Source organism: Nicotiana tomentosiformis, chromosome 6, assembly GCF_000390325.3.
Source record: "Nicotiana tomentosiformis chromosome 6, ASM39032v3, whole genome shotgun sequence".
Taxonomy (NCBI): domain Eukaryota; kingdom Viridiplantae; phylum Streptophyta; class Magnoliopsida; order Solanales; family Solanaceae; genus Nicotiana; species Nicotiana tomentosiformis.
This window is the reverse complement of record NC_090817.1, coordinates 130,504,755-130,521,993: the sequence shown is the minus strand read 5'-3', so window position 1 is coordinate 130,521,993 and position 17,239 is coordinate 130,504,755. Positions and strand designations below refer to the sequence as shown.

The window sequence follows — 17,239 nt, the reverse complement described above, 5'->3', positions numbered from 1 at the left end:
TGAATAAAATATCATACAAAGTCAGAAAGCAATGCATCAAATTTGCTAGAAGATTTACTTGTTGAAAAGCGGTCTGAGGAAGGCTTCAATTTATACTTACAAGCTGTGATAGATAGTACATCAATTATGAAATGAAGGTCAAGAAATTTGGTCTAAAAAGCAATTAGATCTTGCCACGTGGCCCGAGCTTTGGAGGAAGTTGAGGCCCTTTCTTGATTGGTAGGATATCCCCTGATGCAGTTGAACTGAAGTAAGCAAGAGTTGAGCCACCTCCCAAGATCAAGAACTTGAGCAACAGACCTCTCTTTGTGAAAGGAGCAGCAAATGTCTCAAAGAACTTGCTCTACAAAATATAAAAGTAATAGGAGGAACAGTTATAACTCAGTATGTGAGTTCACTTACACAAGTACTATCCACAGTCATGGCAAGTAAATTAATATGGAGCATTTTAATAGAGAATATAATGTGGATGTTTATAAAGGGGAGAAAAGCAAGTATAATACCTGAAGGGGGTTGTAGGGTGAAGGTGCATCTGATCCATACAAGTCCCACTGACCAGTGGTGTTTCCCAAATCCTCCAAGTCAAAATATACACTCTTGTCACCATATTTTGCTACCACAGCACCAGCCCTACACAAACTTCTAATCAGTCAAAAAAGAAACACAACAACAACATGCTAGTCCATCACTTCAATCTTTATTAGTATGTGTCTTTGACGCCTGAGATGAATAGAATAACATTTCTTAAGACCCTTAGATGAATTGATTCCATCTTTAAACTTTACAACTAACCAAACAACTTCCGGGTTGACAGACCAAGAACTACCCTGTTTAGACACAGGCAAATCCATCATTTAGAGTTTGTGTGTTCATAATGATTGTGATGTAATTATTACAGAAGAAAAAATATTTTATTAAATCTCTATAATTCTTTATTTCTTCCGCACATAAAATAAGTTATCAGTACCCTTGTTTATAATAGTACGAAACCTATTTTAACTAGAAATAGGGAAGTCTATTCCTATATTAATTATGACTATAAATCTTATTTAGACATGAATAAATAAACCAAATGCTAAATAACTAAGGTTTACTACTGTAGCTTTGAATTAGTTTTCCAACAATTACAAATATACATTTTGCTTTTTCTTGTCTTTTTTCATATGTACTTAGTTTGAGCCGACAACAATGAATTCTATTGAACCCGTAGAACTCGCCCTAAAACCACCCCAAATTACAGGTGCAAACTGTGCACGTCTTCAAAATGTTTTAGAGTTGTAGCATTCCGTATTCATTGACATAAAATCCGATATCCTCTCATTTGGAGGTCGTTAGCTTATAGCTACTACCTTACCTGGATTTAGAGGGCTTCAAATTGAGGCGAGATGATTTAACATTGAGTTTTGTTCCGGCAATGGAGCTTCCCGCTAGGCCCTTGATTGTGGTGGTGGGCTGAACTGCAGTAAGAGTTGCCAAAGACGCCATAGTTTTCTGTCCAAACTAGGAAAGCTGTACCTTTTGTGGTTTGGCAAATGATCTGACTATGAATACGTTTGCTTTTGTTTAAATCTTTTTGCATGGATTCGAACATTACACGTTGGCAGCTGGACATATTTCTAGAGATATGGAGTGCCATTTGAATGGAGCCACGTGTACCGAGAATGGATAATTCGTAACCCTATCCCTTTAATTTAGGTGTAATATTTGTTAATAGTCATGCTCATAGTCTGTTATAATATATATTTTTTATAAGGTCAATATCGACCTTACTTTTAAAGGCAGATATAAAATTTTAATTTTCTCAACTCATGGTATTACGATTCAATCCATTGCACCTTTTAAAATTAATGGGTTCAAAATATAGTATTTATTGACGTTTTGTGATTTTTTTACATATTAAATTCTGTATTAAAATAGTAAAAAGCTCTGTCATATACAATTCAATATTCTATTAAGTATCCTTGGTGGTTGTTATCCTGATAGCATCAGATCATTCCAGATATGTTAGACTAGACAAGTTCTTATCTGAATGAGTGAAAATTTTCTATAACCGGGCTGGAACCAACCTATATAATCCTTTTTATCATATCTATTAAGATGAAAAGGATTGAGGAAAACTATATTATCTGTATAATGAAATTAGCATCTCTGTGCCTACAAGAATAAACTACCCATCTTCACATTGCAAACTTGTCTTGATCCTGTGCAATGTACATGATATGAGATTGTTAACTGATTCAACAGACTCCTTAGAAAGTTTCACTGCTGGAGAGTTGCTAGTTAGAATTTGATATAGAACTGTTAGTAGGGATCCTCCTCCTGTACATTTTTCCTCTGGTCTAGAAGTGATAACTAAAGACCTTGACTCGAGGCCATCCGGAAGAATTGAGAAACCTGAAGGTAACACTGCAACATTGCTAGAGTCACGGCCGGTCATGACAGATTTCATGCCTCCAATGTCGATGGGGGCATATACGACTGTGGATTCATAAGCATTCGTGCAGGTATCTTGGAGGATCCACATGTCTTCTTTCAATTTCATTGCCTGAGTACAATATGCAGTCTCAATCAGGAAAAACTGGTAGTAAGTTTTCTTCCTTCTTGTGGACATGAGAAAGGAAAGAGGAGAGGTGTAAACCAAATGTAGTTCTTCCCGGAGAGCAGACTCACTTGGATAGTAACTGCATTTCCTCTGTCCTGACCCGTTGCTAAATTTGCAATGGACTCCACGGGGCCTCCATTTGACATGATATTACACTTTGGTAAAGACATTTGAAATCAGAGTGTCAAAGTAGGCAAGTAGCACACCAGAAGCTTCTTTTCAAATATATACATGTAGAGCTAATGAAATTAACTAACCTCATGTTGGCGGGTTTCATCTCTTAGGAAATCAAATAGTACATTGCGAGAAAAAGGCAGCCAAACAGATGAAGTTGCACAGAGGATCAGACCAAATGGTTCCCGAGGATCTGTTAAGTTCTTCCTAGACGCCACCCTAATATCATCTCCGGTTTTGCTGTGAATCTTGTCCCATTTGTTATAACTAGATGCCCCAATAGCATGGCAGAAACTCCAGGTCATTCTTTGTGCTAATTTAAGTATGCTTTTTCGCCCAGCAAGTGTAGCAACATCTGGTCCTTTACAGAATTAGAAAGCGGATTGCATTTTAGACTCGTAGTTTTTTATTATGATAGGTGATATAATCAATCAATATACTATGCTTCAGTTCCACGTTATGTGGAATAAGCTATATCCGTCCGGTTCATTTCATTCCTATACTATTGATGATAATGATGAAGAGAAATGAATTGGGAATGAAACTTCAAACTTACCCGTTGAATCTTTTATGCGAACGCTGGTTGCCTTGAAGAAGGTTAGGCGCTCACATTGCTGCTGCAGTGTAGCCATCCAGTGCCTCGCTCCAAAAGCTTGGCCGCTATTGACAATTGCATGGTAGAGAGAATGAACTGTGCTCTGCTGGCACTCCAAGTGCTCCACCCAGGTCACCTGAATAACGGAAGATCGATCCCATTGGAAACTACAAGCAAGTAGAATTCAATTCCTCTCATTCCTTTATGTTTCTTGTGAACTTTAAAGCGTTCTTTTCCTTTACAGGGCTTCCTTTTTTCCTCAAGTGTTGCATAAATGTTTCTTGATCCTTCTTTTTAAGGTGTATAGACATTTAATTTAAGGTACATAGCTCCCAAACCTAAGAGCCTTTGGATTAACCAGTCTTTTCAATATAAACATATAAAAAGGCTATTCAAAGGGTTTGGATTAACTGGGGGTTGGTTAGCAACTGACCTTACAGTGGGCATTGGATTGATCTTGGAGAATGCAGCCAGAGGGTAATTTTCTACATTTCATGAGAGAAGCGTCTATATTGTCCTCAACCTTGTCCACAGAAACGTCCACAATTGCCCACTGATCTGCACCTAATTGTTTGCAGTATCTGAGAAAGTATACTTTCCTCGTGCCCACAACCGGTGTTAGCATCTGCAGTTCTGCAAACATCTGTCCCGAGACCAGTGAGTTAAGAACACAATGACAAAAACCATTCTGTTAGGTTAAATTCTGAAACTAATAAACTTATCTAAAACTTCATAAGTTGGCTACTTTAACTATAACTGCAGAAAGTAAATGAAAAAAGAAAAGAAATTGACAGTTAAAAGGCCACAAACAACATAGATTTTGCAAGAAATAAAGTCATTAATGACAAAACCATCCAATGACTCTATGCTTTTCTTTATGCACATGCTTATGTCGTTGAGTTATGTTTCTTTTAGTCCATCCTCTATAGTGTATAGCGTGACTTTTTAATCTTTTCATTGTAAAACTTTTAACAGACCTTGTCCTAAAACGATTAAGCAATTATTGAAGCATAATATATGTCTAGGATATTCTCTACCTTATCAAGAAAAAAAGAGAGGTAAGAACTGTTTGGAGGGCTAGCTTCTCTACTTCCTTGGTTAGGGGTAAAATCTACGTACACACTACCCTCCCCAGACCCCACTAGTGAGTTTTACTGGGCCGTCATCGTTGTTGTTGTTGTTGTACTGTTTGGAGGGCAAATAATAAGGTTAGAAGCCGCTCACCAACTGGACGGCACCAACCCAGTTATCGCCTTCACCATTGCGGATCACGTCTAACGTAGATGCCTTTGTGATCATGCCTGGGAACGTTTCTTTCCACTGATTCTGTTGGAGCAAGTAAATGAATTAATAGAAAGAGTTTAATTTCTATATGCTGACATGCCAAAAAAACAAACAAGCTTTCTACTATTATTAGATCATTTCAAGGATAACCACAAGTGACTATTCGAAAAATGGATCAGTAAAGTGAGAAATAAGACAAGTTTCTTTACAGTATTATATATCGGTGCATATAACTCAATTGCAAGTTAAGAGGCATTAATTAGTGACCTAGAATATAATAGTAAAATTATAACATGTTAAGTTACACGGATAAGTAAAAATTCATTAATTAGGTGAGAGGGTAAGGGGATAAGTGATCTTACGACGTCCATAAAACACTGGACAAGCCGAGGCAAATCCATAGATACTACTCCAGTGTCCCTGGATGCCTCAATAGATCTTGTAAGCCGTTCTTCTCCTGACTTTTCTGTTGGAAATTCCTTCATATATTCGTCGTAATTAAGTATTTCTCTTCCAGTCTCAAAGCTTTTGATCCACAGTGGTTCTCCAAAAGTAGCCATCTTTTTAAGCTCCTCAGTTGCTTGATTAACAATATCCATAATCCGTGACTTTTCAAGCCCAAAAGTGTTTGTCTGCAACTCTAAACCATTTTTATTTTCTTCGTCATTCCCTTCTGAAGTAGTAGTAGGCGATGTCCCTTTTGTGTATTTTCCCAGTTCTGCCCTAAGTTTTTCAACCTGCTTTCAATAATTATTAGATCTTGAAAATAATATAGCGAGTTTACTCTTTGAGATTAGTTTTCCAATTACCTCGGTTTTAGGTCTGGCATTTTCAATACGTAGCTGTTGTTCTTGAGTGGGAATTACAACAGCAGCCTCCTTGCTGGAGCTAGAAAACCCACAACTAGGACAAGAAGGAATATTTTTTTTCATGGCCATCCTTAATGCTTTATTTACCTCACGAAGTTTATCTATTTCAGTTTTTAACAATGAATTTTCATGGCGCTCCTGTATAGCCTGCAAGATGAGTCATTAATTTTACAACAAATTACAGATTATAAGTAATATTTGTTCAGAATTTAGGACAAAAGACTCTGCTATATCGAGGTACGGTCCGGTTTGCAACATTATGATCATATCCAAGAAAGATTTAATAGTTGCAGAATCTTTCTTGGATATGATTAAAATATGTAAAATCTTTCTTGGATAATACTCAAGTCTGTACTTCTTAGAGGAGTACGGATAGACGTTCCAAGAGAAAGAGCCTCGTAGAAAGCACTCGTTTGGTTTTCGTCCTATGTGAACCAAACTAGTGTACTCAATTTACTTCTGTTTCAATTTATGTGATTTGGCACCGAGTTTAACCAAAAAATAAATTTTTGAAATTTGTAATTTCATACACGTTATAATACATTTTGAAATTTGTGATCTTAAATATGTATAGTATTTATATAACTATAAAAATTTCTCATCGGGATAAAATACAAAATTCAAAATAAAATTGCTTTCAAATATAAAAAGTATTATTTTCAGGAACAAATCAATGTAGGATTAATGAAATAATTGCCGAGCAGTAATTAATATTGAAAATATTGTATCAGGATTAAAAACTAGCTAGTATATATTATTTTATATATTCACATTCTATTATATTCGGTATGAAATAATTCCCAGATTTTGATAAAACTTAATGAGTATATAATTTTATGTTATCAACCAAATACAGAGATTTTTTTCTTCTTACGTGACCAACCAAATGCTGCAGTATATATAGAGTGACTATTATTTTGTGCAACGAACCAAACATTATACATTTAATACAATATTTTATAATGATAGAATACATATAATCAAATGACCCCTTAAGCAAGTAGAAAACAATGCTAGGACTGCTCTTCAAAATTAGATGATCGACATATAGACGGTCTTAAAATGGTTACCTTAATTTGGGTTCTTCTATTCTGAAACCAGAACTTAACTTGCCTCGGATGAAGACCCAATTGGTTGCTTAGCTGCTGCCTCTGCTTCTCATCTGGATGGGGTGACTCCTTAAATAAGCTGTCAAAAGTTTTTTGATGACACACAATTTAGCTCTTCAACTGTAAAATACTTTTAGATTTTTTTTTCTTTCAAACTAAGTTTAAAAATGGCTTAACTTTTAAAGCTGACTCAATGCACTTTTTCATCTTTGTATTGCAAGTAGTACTACACTACTTTTTCCCAAAAACAAAAACAAAAAGGAACTACTCTTTGGGATTTATATGTACAAGCTAATAAAAAGCTAGTGTTTGGACATGTATTTTAAGTGAAGAAAAATTTTCATTCAAAAATTGCACTAAATCAGTTTTTGGGACTTAGAAAATTTTTGAAATATTTTTTTCCAAAAGCGAAATTAATTAATAAGTGAAATTTGTATGAACCTACGCCTCCAATTCTCTGATTTGATGTGCAGTGTGTCTGTGGTACTTCTTCTTCTTACTGTTGGTGGGGTCGTCGTAGTCTTCGTTTTCGGCATCAAAATCATCACGAGAGCGTGATAAAGTACTCATCAGGGGTACAGAATTCTCACTGCTAATCTCAACCATCGTCGTCTCTTCTCTCCGGCCACCGCCGGCACTTCCGTCGTCAACCTCCTCCGTCTCCTCGTTTCCAGCTGCACCATCTCGGAAAATACCAGCCTTCAAGAATATTCAAGAATTAAAAAAACAAATAATCTTTTAATACTACTATATATATGCAAAACAAAGACAGGTATCTACTTTCAGCTAGCATTTTGACGAGAAACAGTAAGTTTGATATACAGAAAATGAAATGAAGGGGTGATTGGAGAAAATATATAACACGACTTACAAGACTGAGAGTGAGAGCAGGAGATGCAAAATCTTTGGCGTGAGAATTAGAAGGAGTGTTGTTCGACATGTCCACAAATTTCATGGCAGTGTTTTGATTAGCTATTGTGTTGTTTTATGGTGAAGATATGACATTGAATTTTGATTTTCGATGTGCATTTTGACTGTATGACTCTGTGTGCGCGCGCGCGCGTGAGAGAGAGAGAGAGAGAGAGGGAAATATCATTTGGGTGGGGTTAGGTGAATTAAAGGATATAAAACAAACAAATGAAGGAACGGAGAGGGATTAGAATCAGAGAGTTTTGAGTCAAATTAATATTTTAACTTCTACGTCAGTCACATACCATCATAAGATGAAAAACATGGAGTAGTCTGAAACGACTAATTAGAGAACACTGAATTATGTTCAAGATGCGTATCGTAACTTTTCAAAGCGATTATTGTGAAATTCTAAGGTGTGGGAATCTGGAAACAAAATTTTGAGGCGTTGTTTTATTTTGTTCTCTTTCATTTTTTTTTTTTGTCTTCTCCGGTAGGTTCTACCGCGGATTCAAACTTTAAACTCTATGAGTTCAGCTTTTAAGATTTTTAACACTGAACTCATTAATAGATTTTTAGCACTGAACTCATTAATATAGTACTTCTCACGGCTTAATCGTTAGCTGCGTTTTCTTGATCTTGAACACTTACCTTGAAGTGTGGAGTAAGTGCGATAGTAGAATAGATATTTTTGAATAACCGCGCTAATAATCACTAGTAATTGACTAGAACATGAATAGCTTTGATTTTTTGTGTATGTTAAAGTGGCAGGATTGAGATTTCTAAAATCGTGAAAGTTTTGAATTCAGTAATCCTAAATACTCCTAAGTCATAATAACATGGTTGTTTGACATTTACTTTTGATTGACCTACTCTTATATGCACATAATCTTATTTTTTTACGGTTAAGATCTTAATTATTTTATGGCTATCTATTCTCATCAGTCATATTTTCACAAAAAATAGCAACAAATAAGCCGTGGAAATGTTGAAAATCAGTCTTAGTATATGTGATTTATTTCGGATTACGAGAGTCAAATGAGTTCTTTTTATCGCGATTTTTCATATATATTTTAAATATTTTGAACGGTTAACATATTGTAACTTATAGTACTTTTATGTAGTTTTCAAATATAAAAATTTTATTTAAAAATTTAAAGATATGTTCAAATTAACAGTCAAGATTAAAAAATAAGTTTTAAAATTCGAATTGTACAAAATAAATTTGCACAAAGGGAGTAATTTAAGAGTTTATGTCATATCAAAGATATCTTTAACATAAGAAAATGTTTTTTTCTGGAGGATATGATCACTTGTGCGGCACTTTCTGCATCAACTCCATCAACTTGAAAGTCAAGAGTAGCCATAAATAGATTACAGTTAGGAGTGTTCTTGGTTTGGGTCGGTTTTTCCTGAGAAGAAACTAAATTAAGTAAGTCGATTTTTCAAATATTAGAACTAAATCAAATCAATTAAGTCGGTTTTTTATCGATTCGATTTTTGTCGATTTTTCTGTTTTTCGGTTATTTATCGGGTTTTTTCTTAAATATAAGACACACTATCAAACGCATATTCCGGTGACTACATTTTCAACGTAACACTATCAAATCAATTATTCTTTGAGAAATCTATCATTTACCAAGATATATTGATGATAATTGAATCAAATAGTGATGAATAATAGTATTCAATTAAATATCAATTATTTTTAACATGAAATAAATTCGATTTATTGTACTTAGCAAAAGAAAACTACCAATCAAAGTAGAATGTAAAGGCAAAGAATTAGATTAATATAATAGCAAAGAACTAGACTAAAAATACAAATGACTAATATGTACCATAAAATTTTAGAATATATATATATATGTGTGTGTGTGATAAAAAATTTAAATAGCTACTTTTATAGTCGGTTTGGTTCGGTTTTTTCGGTTATTTTTTTATTAAAACCAAAACCAAACCAAATTTGTTCGGTTTTTAAAATTCAAAACTAAAACCAAACCAAACCTAAAAAGTATTGATTTTTTAGTCGGTTTGGTTCGATTTTTCGGGTTTTTATGAACACCACTAATTACAGTACTGAAGAACAGGAATTGAGTATAAATTTTAAAGATTTTAAGTTTTATAAGTTGAAGTACGAAAAATATTTGCACAAATAATTAGATTGATTAAAAATAATTATAAACTTATTATAAATATAAGCAATCACTAATGTATATATTATGCTATGTTATTTATACCATACCCTTCGAAATGTGGCACTTCTTTGAACATCGCGTGAAAACAAATGTTTTGTATATTGAGGTACCCTTTTTATTTTAAGTATTAAAACTGATATTGTAATAAAAATAATAATTTTTCAGTAGATGATGTATATATACATTATGTATATACATACATTAACTTCACCCGGGAGATAAAAATAATAATTTGTCCCTTTCCCTCCTCCTACCTCTTTAATAATTAAGAACACGTTTGATTACATGTATAAGCAAAGATAATTATGGTATAAAAATTCATATTATTTTATATAATGTTTGACATAAAATACAAAACCCTATATATTTTAGATGTATAAAAACTGTAGAAATTTAACAGAAACAAGTCTCGTCAAATTTCAGAAATTGCCATACCAAAAGTTGCGCCAAATATCAAAAATAAACCAAATAAGTAAGTAAAAGTTGCATTTCAAAAACTCAACTTGATACTAGAAATATGCACACACACAAAAAAAAGAAAAAAGAAACTGCACATCCAAATGTAAAATTCTTTTTGTTTTCCATAATTTTTCGATTAAACTAAGTAACTGCTATTTTACGGAGTTAAAAAATTGTTCACTTTAACAAATTTAGAGGATCAAAACTATTCAAAGTATACTTAAAGGACTGTTTTAAACATACCACTAAACATAGGGAACCATTTTTATCATTTTGTTGACAAAATGGCACAATTATGGGACGACAAGAGCTGGCCTTCGGATTCCCACATTCAGCTTTGGCTCTAACTATTGTCTCTTATCATTATTGTGGCTTATCTAGCTGCGTGTTCTTCACTGCCCAATCTGGTTCTGTAGTTCCTACTCCGAAAATTATCAGCTTTCTTTCAATCTCACTTCGAACTGTTGTTTCTTAAAACCAAAGACCCATTTGGCAAAACAAAGTTAAAATTCTCAGATGGCTTCAGTCGTAGCTAAGTTGCATCCTCCTCCGCAAGCCATCAGTGGAAGACAGTCATTTTTTGGAACTGTTCAGACATCTATTCTTTCTATCCCCAGGAGTAAGTTTCTTCAATATATATCCGCAATTAGAATTTCTTTTTCTCATTTTGTTGTTGACAGTACATGATTTGGATTTTGGACAATAAGATGTAGTGAACTTAATAACAAGAGTTCATTTTTGTGTCTTATTGAAGTAGTATAATCTTGAGGTTGTGTTTGTAATTTAGTAGGTGAAATTTCAGTAATAAAACCGGGATTGTAACTTTTGGTGAAGGGGAAAATGACCCCTTTTTACTAGGGTAAACCGATGACCTATTTGTCACTTGACACTTCTCATATAGTTGTAGTTGGAGAAAGTGAATTCTGCTGGTCATGTGGACATCTTACATTTATTTAGTATACTTAAAATGGAGTGGGAAACATGGGATGATGCTACATTTCACTAGAATTTAAAGACTAGTATGAATGTTTATCGTTTATATAGGTGTATTTGATCCATAGAGAAGACTTAACGAGCAGAGCTAGCGATTAGTCAATTAACTAATATCACTTACATGCAAAAGAAATACTGCTATTCCATATTTACTATAGATAGAAGTAAATGAGCCGGTTAGATGAGGCTATCCTGAAGTCGTCGTGATTGACCTTTGGCTACTACGGAGGTGAATGAGCCTGTAAATAGAACGTTCGTGAAGTATCATTTGATTTGCAAGATGAAGTTCTCAATTTAGAGTTATCGAACTATTGATACCGCTAAACCAGGTAAGATTTACCTTGAAAGCTTATTGAAGATGCCAAGTCATATTTAGGTCCAGATTTTGGATTCTATAAATCACCATGGAAGTAATGAAATTTCTCCTATTTAATTTATGTCTTGACTCCTCCTCGGTTAGTTTTCATATTAAATAGTACTCATATTTTACAGACTCCTTCTGACTTTTACTCTTTTATTGTAGCAAGACAAAGTCATCTGGCCATCACAGCAAAGGCTACGAGTGATAGTTCTGAATCCTCAAGTGTTGTTCAATCAGTAAAGAATATTGTGAGTGCCCCTTCTCTCCTTTTCTTATATCATATCTTGATTCCTATAGTTCATTGTAGTGACATTCATTACGAGAATCAGAATCAATCAAATGCTCATTTCTCCTGGGAAAAGATTCCAAAATGAAGCTGTCAATAAATCTTCAATTGTTTTGTTCATCCTTTGCACTTTTCCGTCCTAGCAATTCTGGTTGATAGCACAAAGGCGATGATTCCCTGCTACACTCCCCCTCACCCCCCTCCCTCAAGAAGGAAAAAAAAGAACAAATTTCTGGAATTGTAAAGCAACATTGATCCTATAACCTTATTTGTTATGCTTCGATGGTTGAATTGTGTCTTGTTTGATTGTTGAAACAGTGGGACAAGCCTGAAGACCGTGTTGCTGTAATTGGGTTGGGAATTGCTGCTATTGTTGGTTTCTGGGCTTCTTCAAATCTTATTGCGGTAATTGTTGTTGGTTTATATATAGATGGTGGAGTTATATTATGCCCATACCACATTGAGAAGTCTACAATATCACCTCTTTGGTGATTGACAAAATCTCTATGACATTTGCAATCGGTGATACCTATCCAAGAATATATTGAGCTCCAACGCCCTCTGCTGGAAACACCACTAGTGCAACGTCTGACCTCAAACTAGTATTTTTACATCAGTGTTAGGCCTATCACTGTTGCTTTACCATATACTACTGAGAGATCCATAGATTTTTATTATTGAGAATTGTGAATGTACTGATGTTTTTAAGTTTTGTATAGGCAATCGACCACCTGCCCTTCATTCCAAGTGTGTTTGAATTCGTTGGGATATTGTTTTCTTCTGTAAGTACTGAAGCACACTTATTTTCTCCTGTATTATTGAGGAACAATAGATAAATTTAGTTCTCTTTTATCGTTTCAGTTGTCAAACAGTGAGTTTAGTATGTTCGGATTCTGATTTCCTTATTAATCATTAACCTAATGCATTTCCTGTTTTTTCTCTTTTGCAGTGGTTCGTATACAGATACCTCTTATTCAAGCCCGACAGGTAAAGAACTTTACCAAATATACCCTTTTTTCTTACCAAGTGTCTCCGATCTTACTCCCTCCTTCCCTTAGCTGTTTAAGTCTGTTTTGTACATGTAACTAGTGAAAGATACCACTAAACCTTGTGCTTTTCTTATGTCTGGTAGCCATTTTTGGTTTCAACCGTCTCCAAATTCTTCATTCGGATGCTATTGCATGGTTGCCTCAGTCAATTTATAGTTTTTACACTGGTGTCCGACCATACACATTTAGTTGTCTGCTTTACTTCGTTCATAGTTGATACTATGCGCTCCACCTCACGTTTTCTTTATTTTCCCAAATGACAGGAAAGAATTGTTTCAAGCTATCAATAAATCAATATCAGATATCTTGGGCCAGTGATCTGAAGATAGTTAGATGATATAATTCATGTTGTACTTTATGTATCCAAGCATTACAAAAATGCTGAATCATTTTACGGGTGAAATGATATGCTCAAATGAGCAACTTGCACTTGAAAAAAGCAGCAGGCAAGTCGGAATCAGTCTCACTGATCAAATTATGTAATTGCAGCTCAATAAGCAACCTATTTTTTAATTGACTGCGACATCTTACATCTATAATTTGTTAATATACCTTTTGGCAACTGAAACAATAGTGCTTTCACCGTCCGTCTCTCAGCATCTTTTGGTTCTTTACCGCGCTGCCATATTCAGTTTGATCCATCAATGGGTTCACAGAATTCAGTATGTCGAGGTAGAACTCAATGAGAAAATAAGTTTCTATAGAGTGGACATACATTTTAAATTTACTTTTGCATTTTAGAACTCATGGTGTTTAAATTTTGGATCCTCCACTGTCCATATCCATGTCAAATTCCAGTAGGTTTATCATTGAGTGCTTAATTACAAATCAGTATCACCACGTAAGTTACATAATTTTAGTTCTTATAAGTTGAATGCCGTCAGATGAGATTTATGGGGTTTGTACAGATAACTTGACAAATTCAACATAGAGTTGCTTTGCATATGCATGATACTAGTAAGGGATAGACCATGTTGTGTATGGGCTCAATAACACTATGTTTAAGTTGTACGAATCAGTATGCGTAAATTTTTTTTAATTTATTTACATTTATAATATAAAATTTTACTTACAATGTCAAGTTTTTAAAATAGTTATGGATATAGTTTCTTAGATGATGCTATCTCTCATTCAAAATAAGTGCTTCTAAATTTTTGACACACCTATTAAGAAAATCATTTAATAGCATTATCCTTTATATCCTCTAAATTACTCTTTGAATATTCTCATATTTTGTAGATCCAAAAATTGGATCAAGGATGGATTTGGAAATATACTAATTAATGACTTCTTGATTTTTCAAAGCCACAATTACTTTTGCCAAATTAATTTAGTTAAAAGTAAAACGTATTTTCGATCATAGGGAAGTCCATGAAAACTACTATGTTATTGGTAAGACACCATATATATATATATATATATATATATATATATATATATATATATATATATATATGCTGAAGATATATATACACTACGTAAATATGCTGAAGTTACATAAATTTTACTTTATTATGAAGGAAAGAAATATTAGTTTTAATTAACCCCAAAACTATGAAAAAACTATATTTTTATATAAACATATAATGTATTCCCTATGTTTCAAAAAGATTGACACCTATTAGTCAATTTCAACAAAATTGTCACCTTTCAATATTTCCTTAATGGGAAGCATTTATAGACATACAAATGCTATAACAGGTTTCATACTACAAGTTTCAAAAGTTTTACAGCGACACAAATGTTATGACTTATATAAGACCATATTTTTCAAAAGTTTTCCCTTTTTATTAAAAGTTGTGCCAAGTCAAACCAAGACAATCTTTTTGAAATTGAGGGAGTATAGAAATATAATTTTATAACTATATAATATAATTATATAATCTATATAGTTATCCTAAGTAAGTGGTATAATTATCCTCCTACATAAGTGGTACGATCATTCTTTTATAGTGATGGCTTATCCAATACCGTAAAAATTGCATGGGGCGCCCTATTTGGTCGCCCATTTTTAACTTATACCCGTTTTGTTTTTCCGTTTGTATTAGTACACATTTTTTTTGTTAAAAGTATTTTAAAATGACGATTTTGCCCTTTCTTTAATAAAAGACTATTGACAGATTACAGGGGGAAAACTTAAGCATGTTTAGGTTGAAATTTTAGCAAATAAACTAAAAAATTTCAGCTTGTTTAGACTGAAGTTTCGGATAAAACTCAGGACAAAACTGTAGACTGCGTTACAAAACTTCAACATATTTTGGTATAAAGTTTTAGCAAATGAACTAAATAATTTCAACATGCATTAGCAAAAACTCTTTAGAAAATTACATACTACAAGACAAAAACTTAAGCATGTTTAGTCTGAAATTTTAGCAAATGAACTAAAAATTTCAGCATGTTTAGTCTGAAATTTTAGCAAATGAACTAAATAACTTCAGCATGTTTTGTCTAAAATTTTATCAAATGAACTAAATAACTTTAGGATGCATTAGCAAAAACTCATTAGAAAATTACATACTACAAGACAAAAACTTAAGCATGTTTTGTCTGAAATTTTAGCAAATGAACTAAAAAACTTAAGCATGTTTAGTCTGAAGTTTTAGCAAACTAACTAAATAACTTAAGCATGTTTAGTCTGAAGTTTTAGCAAATGAACTAAATAACTTAAGCATGTTTAGTCTGAAATTTTAGCAAATGAACTAAATAACTTAAGCATGTTTAGTCTGAAGTTTTTAGCAAATAAACTAAATAACTTCAGCATGTTTAATCTGAAGTTTTAGCAAATGAACTAAATAACTTCAGCATGTATAGACTGAAGTTTCAGATAAAATTAATGGCAAAACTGTAGACTACAGGATAAATAACTTCAGCATGCATTAGCATGAAGTTTTAGCTTCAATGTGAAATAACTCCATGCTATATTAGCATGAAGTTTTAGCTACAACATGAAATGACTTCATGCTACATTAGCATGAAGTTTTAGCTTCAAGGTGAAACAACTTCATGCAAGTGTGATTCTGAAGATGAATCTGGACAAGTTTCTAATTTTTTTATAAAGTTGCTGAGATGAGAGGAGGAGACCGTTTTATATCTTTCGTTAGGGGTGTAATTGTCATATTATTATATTTTTTTGTGAGATGGCTATCAAATTAATAATTTTAAAAAAATATGGTACAAGTTAAAAGGTGGCACAAATATAAGGTACGTATGCAAATCCCCCTTCAAATACCTAACTATAAACTGGAAAAGAATGCGATACATAATCATTGAGCCTTTCATAAATTACTCAGTCTTAAATTTGTGTGTTTGATATAAAATCCATGATTACCCTAACAAGTTGTTTATCCTATTTAAAGCCTAACCACATATGGTTATCTATGTTTGTCCACATGTCTAAAAGTTCTCACCAAAAGGCTTAGTAATTCTTTATAACTATGCTCGTTTATCAATTCAATCTCTCATATTATTATTGTATCCTAGTTCATCCTATTTTTACTCACAAACAATTGAAAGAGAATAATTATGCTTTTGAAATAAATATATTGTACTAATCTGAAATATAGTATTTGTATTGCATAGTATTTTTTTTCCTTTGTCAAGAGTACCAAAAATGGTAAAAAATGCCTTTTTAATTAGTACCGATCATAAATGTCATAAATAATTAAATGTCAAATTATAAAGTCATAAATTTAAACCATATAAGATCCTTCAATATTAAATTATTAATAACAATAAGTAAAATATAATTTAATATAGTTAAGTCCAAAATACTTTTCGTATAAACTGTACTAAAATTGGTTACCCCCGTTATAGTTATTCTGCAAAAACTTGTTAGAAAAATTCAACTAATTTTTACAGCTTAGTTCTGCACACAAAAATTCAAACAAATTACATGTCACAATTTGCTAAAGAATGCACACACCGAAAATGTTTAGGTAGAGTTAAAACTTCAATTAATTTTTAAAAAGTTTGCCACGCATAGATTCAAACAATTGCATGTTAGGAACTGCTAAAATTATACACACAAACGATTGGGTTATTGGGTGAAGGTGGGAACACGTGGGAACACGAGGGGGTACAAAGTTAGGCAAAGAAGCTACCGTGGGAGAAATTGATAATTTGGTTAATGCACATAAAATTCTACTTGGCAGCTACAGTAATACCCTTTCTTAGCCAATAACGTTGCTAATATTTTATAAAATTACAGAATTGCCCTGAGAATCAAGTAGGCATGTTGACCATTAACTGCCTGCTTATTCCCACTATATATATACATGACCATTAGCATGGGCCCAATAATTGGTTAGCGTTAATATTTTTCGGCAACTGCTTCCAATAGTATCATTTTCAT

The 17,239-nt window shown here is 33.2% G+C and overlaps 3 protein-coding genes across 6 annotated transcripts; 1 reads left to right on the top strand and 2 right to left on the bottom strand.

Moving 5' to 3' along the window:
* Positions 1-32: 32 nt before the first annotated feature.
* Positions 33-1,580, bottom strand: LOC104104793 (photosystem I reaction center subunit VI-1, chloroplastic). The gene is made up of 3 exons (XM_009612956.4): positions 1,355-1,580; positions 504-630; positions 33-343 (listed from the first exon to the last, which is right to left on the bottom strand). The coding sequence occupies exons 1-3, from the start codon at positions 1,483-1,485 to the stop codon at positions 164-166; spliced, it is 438 nt and encodes a 145-aa protein (XP_009611251.1). The 5' UTR covers positions 1,486-1,580; the 3' UTR covers positions 33-163.
* A 527-nt stretch (positions 1,581-2,107) lies between these two features.
* On the bottom strand, positions 2,108-7,712 carry LOC104104792 (homeobox-leucine zipper protein GLABRA 2). 4 transcript variants are annotated; one of them, XM_009612954.4, is made up of 11 exons: positions 7,505-7,712; positions 7,079-7,332; positions 6,595-6,712; positions 5,465-5,671; positions 5,018-5,392; positions 4,596-4,697; positions 3,805-4,014; positions 3,333-3,507; positions 2,860-3,131; positions 2,671-2,757; positions 2,108-2,545 (listed from the first exon to the last, which is right to left on the bottom strand). In XM_009612954.4, the coding sequence occupies exons 1-11, from the start codon at positions 7,586-7,588 to the stop codon at positions 2,168-2,170; spliced, it is 2,262 nt and encodes a 753-aa protein (XP_009611249.1). In that variant the 5' UTR covers positions 7,589-7,712; the 3' UTR covers positions 2,108-2,167. The 4 variants fall into 4 exon arrangements, with proteins under 4 accessions (XP_009611249.1, XP_009611248.1, XP_009611250.1 ...); XM_009612953.4 differs by having other exon boundaries at positions 2,860-3,137; positions 7,505-7,710; XM_009612955.4 differs by lacking the exon at positions 4,596-4,697 and having other exon boundaries at positions 2,860-3,137; positions 7,505-7,710.
* Positions 7,713-10,517: 2,805 nt separating this feature from the next.
* On the top strand, positions 10,518-13,475 carry LOC104104791 (protein CURVATURE THYLAKOID 1C, chloroplastic). Its single transcript, XM_009612952.4, has 6 exons — positions 10,518-10,818; positions 11,716-11,801; positions 12,158-12,244; positions 12,559-12,621; positions 12,789-12,826; positions 13,152-13,475. The coding sequence occupies exons 1-6, from the start codon at positions 10,716-10,718 to the stop codon at positions 13,204-13,206; spliced, it is 432 nt and encodes a 143-aa protein (XP_009611247.1). The 5' UTR covers positions 10,518-10,715; the 3' UTR covers positions 13,207-13,475.
* Positions 13,476-17,239: the final 3,764 nt, after the last annotated feature.

Excerpts from the sequence above, each read along its gene's own strand:
- LOC104104791 (XM_009612952.4), top strand. The coding sequence starts at position 10,716 with ATGGCTTCAGTCGTAGCTAAGTTGCATCCTCCTCCGCAAGCCATCAGT. Across the intron at positions 10,819-11,715 it reads TATTCTTTCTATCCCCAGGA|CAAGACAAAGTCATCTGGCC; the intron begins GTAAGTTTCTTC and ends CTTTTATTGTAG. Across the intron at positions 11,802-12,157 it reads TTCAATCAGTAAAGAATATT|TGGGACAAGCCTGAAGACCG; the intron begins GTGAGTGCCCCT and ends TTGTTGAAACAG.
- LOC104104792 (XM_009612953.4), bottom strand. The coding sequence starts at position 7,588 with ATGAAATTTGTGGACATGTCGAACAACACTCCTTCTAATTCTCACGCC. Across the intron at positions 5,672-6,594 it reads ATAGAAGAACCCAAATTAAG|GCTATACAGGAGCGCCATGA; the intron begins GTAACCATTTTA and ends CTCATCTTGCAG. Across the intron at positions 2,758-2,859 it reads ATGAAACCCGCCAACATGAG|TGTAATATCATGTCAAATGG; the intron begins GTTAGTTAATTT and ends TCTTTACCAAAG.
- LOC104104793 (XM_009612956.4), bottom strand. The coding sequence starts at position 1,485 with ATGGCGTCTTTGGCAACTCTTACTGCAGTTCAGCCCACCACCACAATC. Across the intron at positions 631-1,354 it reads TTGAAGCCCTCTAAATCCAG|GGCTGGTGCTGTGGTAGCAA; the intron begins GTAAGGTAGTAG and ends AAGTTTGTGTAG. Across the intron at positions 344-503 it reads CACCCTACAACCCCCTTCAG|AGCAAGTTCTTTGAGACATT; the intron begins GTATTATACTTG and ends TATATTTTGTAG.